Source organism: Montipora foliosa, chromosome 1 (genome assembly GCF_036669935.1).
Source record: "Montipora foliosa isolate CH-2021 chromosome 1, ASM3666993v2, whole genome shotgun sequence".
In the NCBI taxonomy this organism is placed as follows: Eukaryota; Metazoa; Cnidaria; class Anthozoa; order Scleractinia; family Acroporidae; genus Montipora; species Montipora foliosa.
In genome coordinates this window covers 28,373,767-28,386,266 of record NC_090869.1, presented here as the reverse complement: position 1 = coordinate 28,386,266, position 12,500 = coordinate 28,373,767, and the positions used below count along the sequence as shown (strand labels likewise).

Here is a 12,500-nt window from a genome sequence, read left to right as displayed (position 1 = left end):
TTTAATGGACAACTGTTAGTTCAAAAAACCCTTGATCGTGAAACACAAGCCACTTACAATCTAGTCATTCGTGCTGAGGCATCAAATTTAGCAGCGGAAGCAGCAGTCACCATCACATTAACAGATGTGAATGATAACAATCCACGAATCACATTCATGGAGACAGAACCAAAGAATGTTGCAATTGAAGACTTCTCACCTGCTGGATCACCTGTCATACAGGTAAATATGGTAGTGGTAAAGAATCTGATTGAACCAATCCATGCGTGGGTCAACATGTTGGTTGACACATCATTTACACACAACCATGAAAAAAGTTATAATTACATTAATACCTTTGGTGAAATGCGCAATGTACACTAAAACACTCTTTTGATAATTTGGGAGTGGGTCAAGATGACTATGGTGTATGAGGAGACTGAGTTGAGAAAACACAAAATAAGATGGCCTTGAATGAGAAAGTTGCTTATTACTGACAATTGAAGCACAACAAATACCCACATATTTAAGAGGATAGAAAATTGTAATCTTTGCTGCATATTATCCTGTGCCTTTTTTCGAATTTGCCTTGTTGTTCAGTGGTTGGGCTTGTTTTTTTTTCCTTTAGGTGATTGCGACTGATCGTGATACTGGTGCCGCAGCAGCAATAAAATACAGCATAGCAATTAAAACCTCAAGTACACCCTTCCAAATTAATGAAAACACTGGACTCATAACAGCTTCACGGGAAATTAAGTAAGTATCCAATAGAGTGTTAGGTGGTACATAATCGAATATTAACATTATCATCATTGAGAATTCTCTTAGCATTCTTGTCATAATTGCCTTAGCTGCATTCTATAAGCCTTAATAGAAGTGATAATACTGGATGAACAAGTCTGTCTATTCTTCTGTAGGTTTATATACACAGGTGAAGTTTAGCATAGTTTTAAAATGTACAGTAGTTAATGCCATTTAACAATGAGGAGCAAAATGTTGTTAACATCTTGGGTTACCATAGTTATCTTATGTTTTGGCTGGCATTTCATTTGTGTTGGATTGATGTATTAGTCCCAATGGTCATCCTTATCTGCAGTGCATGCATTCAGTGGTTTTACCACTATGGGGAAGGTTGTTGTTGTTGTTGTTGCTGTTGTTGTTATTAGTATTATTATTATTAATTATTATTATTATTATTATTATTATTATTATTAATTTCATTTTGCTCCTCTTCCACTGAATTATTTTTCAGTGTGACTAGTGCTCAGATTTGTTGTTGCTGTTTATCTTCCTGCCTCTCTTGTTGGGTGCAAGGGCTCTGTTGTGCCTGGGTTGTGGATACTGCTGGCCATGTAGGTGGTCCCATCTGGGAGGGGTTGGGGTACTTGCCAACGTCCTTGCTGTACTAGGGCACCTAACATCCACTTGCGACATTGTTAAAGTGGTACTACTGGTATGATAAAAAAGAAATCACTTCCTTTTTAGCTCATGGTTGACAAAGTAAGGAATGACGTTTAGGAAGTGGACTTGGATGGCAATCACTTACTCCATTCCAATTAATCTTTTTTTTAGACTGTGATTAAAAATATTTCCCATGCGTAGGTTCACTTTGTCCCAGAGTCGCTATGGGCCTATCTATGGAGTTTTTTTTGCTCTGTAGGTCGTCCTCAAATTTTAATGAATGAAGGTTACACAAGGATACTTTTATGTTCTGTCCTCAACAAAATTTCCCTTTTTGGAGTTGGAACATGGAAAGCTAATAGTATGTGTATAAGAGAGATAGCTTCTGAAATTTTGACGTATTAATCTTCAGTTAATTAAGCGACAAAAAGTTTCGTAGTGCGAGGCTGCCAGTGACCTTGTATGGATACAGACCTCACTGCTTTTATCTGTGAATAGCGTTGTTGTAATTCTAATTAGTCTACATTAATTAACATTAGAGAAGCACAAAGATTTGTATCAAAACAGCATCTCTCGGCAGCCTCACTTCCATTCTCAGGCCAGGTAACTTGTAAAATGGTCTATTTTGTCAACTTTACCCAACTCGTTCAGCTATTAGAAGGGAATCACAACCAGCTATTGTAAAATACATGTACATGCTTTATGGTGCCGAAATTTGAATTACTCAGTTTGAGGTTAGGAGCACAACCAACAATAAAACTACAAAAGCAAGTTCCTTGCACCTGCATGTAGTTTTAATAACTTAGACTGTCTCATCATTAATCCTTTTTGATATTCTGAATCATTCTTTTCTTCAGCTCCGTTTACTTCATTGATACAGTACTACCTAGAACTTTCCAAGGGAGTAACTAAAATTCTCCAGCTCTTTTTTAAAAGTTTCTTTGCTTGTGTCACAATTATTAATAATATATAATTAATTATTAATTATTGATAAATAATAATTATTATTAATTTTAATGATTATTAAGAGTTGAGCCAACTCTTCAAAACACATGGTCAGTGAAGACTTGTTTGGCAAGAGATAAAGAAATAATTTGTCCAATGTTTGGACATAGAGTGCCAACACAGTTGATTGCAGAATACCTTGTCTGTTTTTGTTTCGTTGTATCAGAAAATCAGAGGGATCAACTTGGGACATTTCTGTGCAAGCAAGAGATGGTGGCTCCCCGCAGAAACAAAGTGCAGTCTACCGCCTCAAAATCCATGTAACAGAAGGACTGCAGGCTCCTCAGCTGCAACCAAGCTTTGTTGTCAGTGTTAACGAAGACGCACAAGTTGGTAATGTGGTTCAGGACATTTCACCTGTGCTAGAGAATTCTAACTACAAGTACAGCATTCTGAGCGGAAACAGAGACGATGCATTTTGCATCAACCACGATGGTGTGATAAGTGTGGCCAAACCGTTGGACAGAGAGAGGGTGAACTCCTATTACTTGATGGTGTCTGCCTCTGTGGGGAATAAGGTCAGCAACTCAACTGTCTCTGTGACTGTTGAAGACCAAAATGATGATGCTCCTCAGTTTACAAAGACTGTTTACACTTTTGATGTCAGTGAAGATAAACGTAAGTACAAAGTCATGAAATAATCATTTCCCCTAATTCCAATCTAATACCTTTTCAGTTTATGTTAATTAATTAACTGGAACTAAACATGCCGAAAACTAAATGTCAGTATTTGCAATCCCACTGGACTGTAGACTGCGAGCAGTCTCTCTTTTGCTCGAAATCATTGAAACGAACCAACACTTTCAAAATGGCTGAAACTGCGGGTTGTGCAATCCGCAGTTTCAGCAATTAAGAGTTCAACGTACACATTTGTTTCAACGATTCTAGAGCAAAAGAGAGACAGCGCGCAATCTAACTGGACTGTGGGACAGACACTCTAAAGTCTTAGGTAAACGACTTATCTCTTTAGTAGTTTAAGTTTGTAGCTCAGTAAGTGGGTTCAGTTTCTTCCTGGGACTCTGATGCCCTTTTTCGGATGTCTCTGCCTGTTTGTTCGTAATTTTTGATAATTATGGGGCTGCAGACTATCAGTGAGGTTTGAGCTTGTTTTTATTATTGTTAGTAAATAAGCCTGGGTTTACTTATAACAGATGTTTTTTTGCATGGATTGCATTTAAGCTGTTGGAAGAGAGGTGGGGAAAGTGTCAGCCACAGACAGAGATGACGGGAACAATGGCAAAGTAATATACAGTCTGCTATACACTGTGGATGTTAATTCCAAGTTTTTAGTCAATCGAGACACTGGCTCTATCACGACGAATGCACAACTGGATTTTGAACGGATCCGGCACCATATTTTGTACATCAAGGCTGAAGACCAGGGACGACCAGTTCGCACCTGTAAGTTCACTGACTACTTCGGTCTGTTTTATTTTAATTTAGTATGGGAAATCTCACGATATAGAGGACAATTTAGAATTAATACATTATAGGCATGAGTAATGTTTATAAATTTCTCAAAATTCGTACATGTTCCTAATAAAGTATTTATTTTATGAATGAAACATCATACCTACCGGTATTATTTCAGAATTGTCTTCTAGATCTCCAGATTTCCCTTACTATTTGTATTAACATCAATTTTCTGATCGAATCACCTCTTTCAAACATAATAGGGCCGTTTATACGAGAGAAAATAAGCCGCGGCTAACTCTGGCCGCGGCTTACGTAAGCCGCGAAAGGAACTATTTATACGAGTATAAACTCCAAGGCCAGGATAAGACGCGGCTTGAGAAAGCTGTGAACGTAGATTTCGTACCATTTACGTGGCTTACGTAAGCCGCGGCCAGAGTTAGCCGCGGCTTATTTTCTCTCGTATAAACGGCCCTAATGTCTTTTTAATCAAGTAGCATGCTTCGTGTTTTCGGAATTAAGAAAACGTTTGGTGTCTGTTAGGTGTTCTTGATGGATTTGAAACCTGCCGGATTATTAGACGCGGAGGTGATTGCCAAGTCAGCTGGACCACTGACGAGGCTAAAGTTATTATAACTTGTGGAAAAAATCGTCCATTAGTATAACCTTTTCTTCGTGATGTGAAAGCTGTGTTTGTGTTTTCAGTGAGTTCGATATTTCGTCGTAAGTGACTTGCCAAGTCCAGTATTAAGCGACGTTATACGTGGACATCGACCGCAAAGTATTTAAGTATTTATGTTTGTAGAGGTCATAGGGTCGTACATACATACATACATACATAACTTTATTTAGTAAAGCAGGTCAAGAGGAAAAAAGCAACTTTACAGCTGATGTGGACCTACTGTAATAAAATTAACAATACATACATATGGTAGTGATTATACTTTAGATAAATAAGATAAATAATCGCTAAAAATAAATAAAGCATAAAATATGTATTAATAATAATAAAAATCGGCATGCTTATTATAAACTACTGAGCTGTCTTTTTCAAAAGTGATATTCATAACAGTATGTTTTAGTCCATTTTTAAAGCCTGTTTGATTAGAAAAAGATCTTACACTATCAGACAGGGAATTCCAGGCGATTGCAGCCCTGTGTACAAAGGAGCCGAGCTCAGTGTTTTGGTCTATTAACTAAAATATTTAAAGATTTCCTAAGATTATAGCTCTTACAGGTCCTAACAAGTAATGAATTTATTTCCTCTAAACCTAAATTGTAAAAAGCCTTATGAGTAATCATTAAAATACGAAATTTATAAAAATATTCAAGAGGCATCCACCCCGCTCTTGCTAAAATATCTTCATCAGTCATGCCCTTTGGCAACTTATGAATTAGTCTAGCGGCTCTAATATGTATCAATTCTAATTCTTTAAATTTGGAGCCAGAGCCCCAAACCACAACCCCATAGAGGACACTTGGGATTACAGTCTTAAAGTACAGAGTTTCAAGAATAGATTTGGGTAAAAAACTTATACGTCTCAGCATTTTGACTTTACTATTGAATGACACACAAATTGATTTAATATGCTGAGACCAAGACAGTTTATCATCGATGGTAACCCCGAGACAAGCAGTAGAGGATATGTACTGAATAAAATCCTCACCCAACTTCAGAGGTAGTCTTCTAGTAGTCTTCTAGTAGTATCCTGTTCAGTTGCACTGTATATAGAACAACTGAACTTGATGAGAATCTGGCCCATTGGGATTTAAATTTAATTTGTTACTTCCTATTGGAAGTTTTTAATTTATTGTCACTAATTTGACGAATGAATTTGTCTTCTTCTTCTTCTAAAGCAATTGCTAAAGTGATCTTGAACGTGAAAGACGTCAATGATGAGTTCCCGAAGTTCTCTGCTGACTCATACGTGATGAAGGTATCTCTCGATGAACCGATTGGAACTCAAGTGTTATTGGTCTCAGCAACCGACTTGGATAGTGGCGACAACAGCATAGTTGTATATAACATCACAGGTGGAAACAACGAAGGGGCCTTCGAGATTGATCCAGATACTGGGGCTATCAAGGTTAAGAGATCTCTAACAACAGTCTCTGCTTCTAAATTTACTCTTCAAGTGGAGGCAAAAGACAAAGGGACCCCACCAAAAAGTAAAAGCACCACGGTCCAGTTGAATGTTTTCTTGCCAGATGGACCTCCCAGATTTGTGGTCAAGCCAGTCATTCAAGAGGTCTCGGAAGGGATCAGAGCAAATGGTCGTGTCATGGTGGTAAAAGCAGCTACATCTGAGGTCCTCACGTACGAGATTCTCTCGGGGAACGAAGATGGGTTGTTCCGAATTGTGCCCTCCACGGGCGAAATCAAAATGACAAGAGTGTTGGATTACGAAGAAGCTCGTGAACATCGGTTTGTTGTACGTGTGATGGATACAAGAGACCGTAGTGACCAAGTGACGGTTATTCTAAAGGTGAAGAACATTAACGACAATGAACCCGAATTCCCTGGCGAAGTAAATGGATTTGTGGAAAGGAAGGTTGAAGAAGACTTCCAGGCTGGAGATCCAGCTGCCCGATTATCAGCATATGACAAGGATGCTGGAGACTCGATATCCTACGAACTTTCTGCCGATGCCTTGCCCTTGTTTTCTATTGACAGCGATGGCTTTTTGATAGCAAAGAAACCTCGCTCAGAAATTCAGTCCCCAGTCAAGTTTGAGCTGACTGCAAAAGACAATGGAATTCCCCAACGGCAAACCAAAGTACAAGTGCAGTTAGTTTTTGTCAGCTACCGAGGGGATCAGCAACCGGTTAGAGTTTACGTAAGAGAGGACAAGGATGTTGAAAGCGTAGTGGCCCGCGTGCCAAGGTATTTTCCAGGTGGTACACTGTCTATAATTTTCCCACAAAGGGCTAATTTCACCGTGGATAACTCAGGGAAGGTTCGCATGACAGCGCCATTTGATTTCGAACGCTCTGAGTTCTACCGGTTGACTATCCGTGAGCAGGAACCCGCCCCGGGCATGCGCACTAGTGACATCGATGTGGAAATAAATGTTGTCGATGTTAACGATAACAAACCCAAGTTTACAATGATAGATTTCGTTGGTCGTGTTAACTCCAACTCGCGACCAGGCACGAGCGCATATCAATTGAAAGCAGAAGATAATGATGGAGGACTGAGTGGCCGAGTTGGTTATCAAATGGTCTCAACGGGTGTACCGTTTGGCATTAACCCAGTGACCGAAGTTGTCGAGACCGATGCTACGCTGCAAGATAGAGGAGGATACAATGTCACATTGTATCCATTTGACTTTGGCGTCCCGCGCCAGTTCGGCGCAGCAGTGTCACTTGACATCAAAACTGTGAACTTTAAGCCCCAGTTTCTTGAAAGTGCGTACAAGTTTCAAGTATTTGAGAATGCTCCGCCTGGGGTTATAGTAGGTATAGTCAATGCAAGCAGTCTCTCTGGAGCAAGACTGGGCTATTCTATTTCTTTTGGAAACACAGAGAAGTTTGAAGTCAGTAACAGTGGTGAAATCCAAGTAAACTCTAAACTGGATCACGAGGAGAAAGCCATATACGACTTGAAAGTGAGAGCAACTGAGCTTATTCCAAAGGGATACTCAAACGAGGTGGAAGTACAGATCACAGTTACCAATGCCAATGAATATTACCCAAAGTTTGAACCTAATGAGTATAAAGAATTAGTTTATGAAGATGTTTCTTCAGGAAAGGTGCTGCTTCGTGTGACGGCGAGAGACCTTGATTGTGGTGGAACTGGCATTTGTGAGTTAGGTTTGTTGAGGTACTCACTGGAAGGGACCTCTCTGTTTGAAGTCGATTCACGCACTGGCGACGTAAGAGTAGGTTCCACTCCCCTTGATTACGAAAAGCAGAGACGTCATGTTTTTACCGTCGTGGTGGAAGATTTTGGAGAGAAAATTTACAAATCTAGAGGTTTTGTCAATATAACATTGTTGAATAGAGATGATGAAGTGCCGCAGTTCATTCAGAGTGATTATACTATCGGTATTGCCGAAGACGCCAAAACGGGGAAACCGTTGGCAGCTATTCTTGCGAGAGATGCAGATGGCAATCCTATCGAATATTCTATAACAAGCGGTGATACAGGCAACATTTTCAAGATCAACGATACAACTGGAGTCCTTTCTCTGCAATCGAGCGTAAAAGGACAGCGGACGCAGTACACACTTCAAATAAAAGCCTCGGATACTGTGGATCCTAGTCGCTTTGATGAGGTGCGTGTAGTGGTCAACATCGAAGATAGTAACGACAACAGGCCACTCTTCGATAAATGTCTAAATGAGGTCCCTGTGGAGGAGAACAAACCGAGAGGAGAAATAGTTACCCAGGTTAGGGCTGTGGATACGCAAGACCGGGGGAGAAACAAAGAAGTTGAGTATTTTCTCGTTACGGGTGGAGAAAGACTGTTTGAGATTGACAATACTACTGGTGTTATAAAGACTCTAACCAGCTTGGACCGCGAAACAAAAGATCGTCATACTCTGATTGTTATGGCCGAGGACGGAGGGCATGGAAGAAATGTGGCAGAGAGACTTCTCTCCTACTGCATCATTGACGTTAAAGTTGTAGACAAGAACGACAATTTCCCTATCTTCTTGACCAGGACATACTTTGCAAGTGTTTGGCAAGGAGATGTTTTTGGAACAACTGTTTTGACTGTGAGAGCAGCTGACGCCGACACGAGGGTGAATTCTAGGGTAGACAATAGTCAAGTAATATACCAGTTGGTTAATCCTGACGACAAATTTCAAATTGTAAATACCACTGGTGAGATTAAAACCAAAGTCAGTTTGCAGAACTATCAGGGAAAAGTTCAGTTGCAGATTATAGCAATTAACAAACAACCTATGGATATCAGTGAAGAGAGACCTCGTGAGTCAACGACCACTGTTGAGATCAACGTGGAAAAAGAAAAGCCACCTTTGTTTCCCCAGCCTGCGATATATAAGGCTAACATTAACGAAGATGTCAAGCTTCGCCAGCAAGTTACGGTAATCAAAGCTACCAGCCAAGTCAACAACAAGAACCAAATAGTGTACAGTTTAGTGAAATCTAATCCAGAGGGAGAGCAGAAATTCCAAATTGACCCGTCAACCGGTAATATCACAACAGCGAGTACACTTGATTATGAGCAAGTGAAGGAATACAGGCTTCAGTTTCGAGCCACCGAGATTGCAACTAACCTTTACTCAACGTGCCTTGTCATAATCCAATTGACAGATGTTAACGATGATACACCAACGTTCAAGCTGGAAGAATACACTGCCAGAGTCCCGGAGAATGCACCGTCGGGTTTTAATTTAATCACTATTGAAGCAGATGACAGAGATACAGGTAACTTGAGTAAAGCTGTATAGGTGAATCTAGGAAAGGGGAGGGGATGGCTGAGCGAGTTTAACCCATAGGATAATTTTAAGGAGGGTGCCTACTAATTCAAAGGTATGTTTGCCCCGATTTATGATTATGCAGAAAAGGTAGATCTTAACAAGTGTTATTGAAATCCAACAAGAAAATTGGGGGTAACCACGCAGTTTTCAATTTGCAAAAAGCTCTAAAATACAAAGCAATGTATGGCGTTCATTCTCAAATTGAAGCTGAAGTATCTCTAAAGAATGCATGGTTACCCCCAATTTTCTTTTTGGATACCAAGAGTACTTACAAAGATCTACTTTCTCTGCATAGTTTTAGACCGCGCAAAAATATCCCTGGATTAGTTAGCATCGGCGATAGGAAATCCGAGTATCTGGAGATGCGCAGAACGTATGCGCAATAACAATAGTAAGCACCGTCCTTTACGGTAACGACAACACCAGAAAGCGATAATTGCTGCGGAGCGAGCGAGCAGCAACATCATCTGGATTTAAGGAAAAGTGTGTAACCTGCGACGGTCTCTCGAATTCATCACTTTACGAAAATACATCACGTTTAACCAGAATACAGTGCGCCACGAATAACTTAAAAATAAATATGCAGTTCTGACATCTGACTCAGTTGACCTTCGTATTTCATCGTTTGGCGCAGTAACGCCTCCTTCGGGTCGAATTCTAGAATCGTACTAAGAACTATGATGAAAAGTTGTAAAATGATTAGTAAAACTGCAATGAAACCATAAAAAGCTTTATTTTCAAATTTGCTGCGGTTCATGCAATCAAAACTGATTTAAGTTAAGCTTACCATGTGCTTCGGAAGCACTGATTATAGTTCTACCGACATTTGTTAATCAGTACCAGGACCGATTTCGTTTTTTTCTGCGTGCAATTTAGACATCTCGGGGATCTTTCGATTCCCGCGATTTGGTGCAAGGGGAGTTTGTAGTGTCTTCCTTTCACATTTTACACCATTGACGAATTTCAGCACATTAACGATACTCCGATTTCCCCTTCTCCTAAAAAACCAATATGATTTGATGTGTATTAATTTGATTTGATTTCATTTGTGCATGACCCCGCAAGCTATTCAGATTTAAAGATCGTGTGAAAATGAAGTTCTATTATTATTAGTATTAATATTATTATTATTGATATTATTATTGATATTGTTATTATTATTATTATTATTATTATTATTATTATTATTACTATCATTATTAGATACACTTGCATAATTGGCACGCATTTTTGTACATAATAATAATAATAATAATAATAATAATAATAATAATAATAATTGTCGCTGCTAATCGCCGTCGCAAAGTACCGCAACGACGCAGCTCAACGAGGTCGGACCGAAGGAGCTGTGCTGCCGGCTAGGCGCTCGGTCCCTGAACACGAGCCATGTATGACCTCGGAGCACAGCACCACAGCCTAATGGAATAGGCCGGGAGTCGATTTTGACATTTCTTCGCTGTACTTAGGAAAACAACTTAAAATACAGCGACGTTCATATGACCTTGAAAAACAAACGTTAAAACAGAACGAAAAAAGCAGAAATGCAAAACATTTATTTGGCCTATCAAACAAAAACAAACGAGTGCGAATTTTGATTGGCTTGGCGAACGCGAATGCAAACAACCTCATCTCTCCATGGAACTTTCTGGAAAGCGATCGGCATTTCACTTTGACGTCAATTGAAGTGCAGTAATGTGATTTGGCAATCGAACTGTTTACTGCCCATATTAGCAGTTTCCTCTGCGGGAATAAGGAGAAGCTTTGTTTTAATCTTGGCAAACATTGGTCCGTGAAACAGATTGCGAACACTTTTTTTACAATGACTGCAAAATTCTCGCCCGCTCATTGGCTAATTTTTATTGTCAATAGACACACCAACACATTACCGACACATAAATTTATAATTTATGCGATAATGACGCGATATTGCTCACGTCAGATTGAAGTTTCTCGCATTTTTGTCTCGCATTCTTCTCGTGTTTTGATTTAATTTTGACCCCTCTGCCTTTTTGTTATTGTAAAAAACAAATTGATGTCAGTTTTTCCTGCGTCTGTCCTGTTATTTGACAATGTTTTGACGAAATTCATTGTCAGTAACAGGACAGACGCATGAAAAACTGACATCAATTTGTTTTTACAATAACAAAAGGGCAGAGGGGTCAAAATTAAGTCAAAACACGAGAAGAACGCGGGACAAAAATGCGAGAAACTTCAATCTGACGCAAGCAATACACGTCATCCTCGCATAAATTATAAATTTTTGTGTCTGTCCGCTTATTGACAATAGAAATTAACCAATGAGCGCGCGAGAATTTTGCAGTCATTGCAAATTGTTAATTCAAGGTCATACGAAAGTAGCTCTGACCGAATTTAATGTTTTGACAACAGCGTGAGCATACAACAGTGAATCGTTCATTTTCTATCTTCGCTTCAAAACCGCTCTTACCAACCCAAGTATTGGATACTTCGCCCATCAACGTGAACAAGATAGTGGAATAATCGCAAAGTGTTTGTAAAAGCGTAAGGATGTGTTTCGAAGTGACATTTTGTTGCCGTAGCCGTCGTCAGTACTAGGAAGCTTAAGCACGCGCGTTTTTGAGACGCGGACGGCAACGGGAAGTGAGCTGTTTTTCCTTTTACAAAAATTTGGTTTTATCAACGGAGTTGATAATGTAAATTGGCCACCGTACAGAGATTCTAAAAGCTGACGTTTCGAGCGTTAGCCCTTCGTCATTCGCTCTGACGAAGGGCTAACGCTCGAAACGTCAGCTTTTAGAATCTCTGTACGGTGGCCAATTTACATTATCAACTCCGTTGATAAAACCAAATTTTTGTATACTACTTCCCCACCGACGCAGCACCACAGTTTCTTTAGAAACTACCCCTTCATTCAATTGTTTTTCCTTTTAACTTGTCTTCACACAACCACATTTACACTGCTAAATAACTTTTCTCCAGTAGAGATGATTAGTATAAAAATCTGGGAGACACCATTGTCCTGGCACACGAAATGTTCTCTTCCGGTTGCCGTCCGCGTCTCAAAAACTCGCGTGCTTAAACACAATAACTTAAGCGCTCGCGTTTTTAAGACGCGGACGCCAACCGGAAGAGAACGTTTCAAGTCCCAGGACAATGCTGTCTCCCAGATATTTATACTAATCATCTCTAATGGAGAAAAGATACTTAGCAATATAAATGTGGTTGAATGAAGACAAGTTAAAAGGGAAAACGGCTCACTTCCGGTTGACGTCC

At 39.7% G+C, this 12,500-nt stretch overlaps 1 protein-coding gene across 1 annotated transcript in view; it reads left to right on the top strand.

Moving 5' to 3' along the window:
* Positions 1-12,500, top strand: part of LOC137995986 (protocadherin-like protein) — a 53,383-nt gene that overhangs the window by 14,393 nt on the left and 26,490 nt on the right. Inside the window, exons 4-8 of the mRNA XM_068841428.1 lie at positions 1-222; positions 608-735; positions 2,552-3,003; positions 3,565-3,786; positions 5,656-9,195. The exon at positions 1-222 is cut by the window's left edge and continues 224 nt beyond it. Of these exons, the coding sequence (XP_068697529.1) occupies positions 1-222; positions 608-735; positions 2,552-3,003; positions 3,565-3,786; positions 5,656-9,195 (4,564 nt within the window). The remainder of the gene's footprint in view (positions 223-607; positions 736-2,551; positions 3,004-3,564; positions 3,787-5,655; positions 9,196-12,500) is intronic.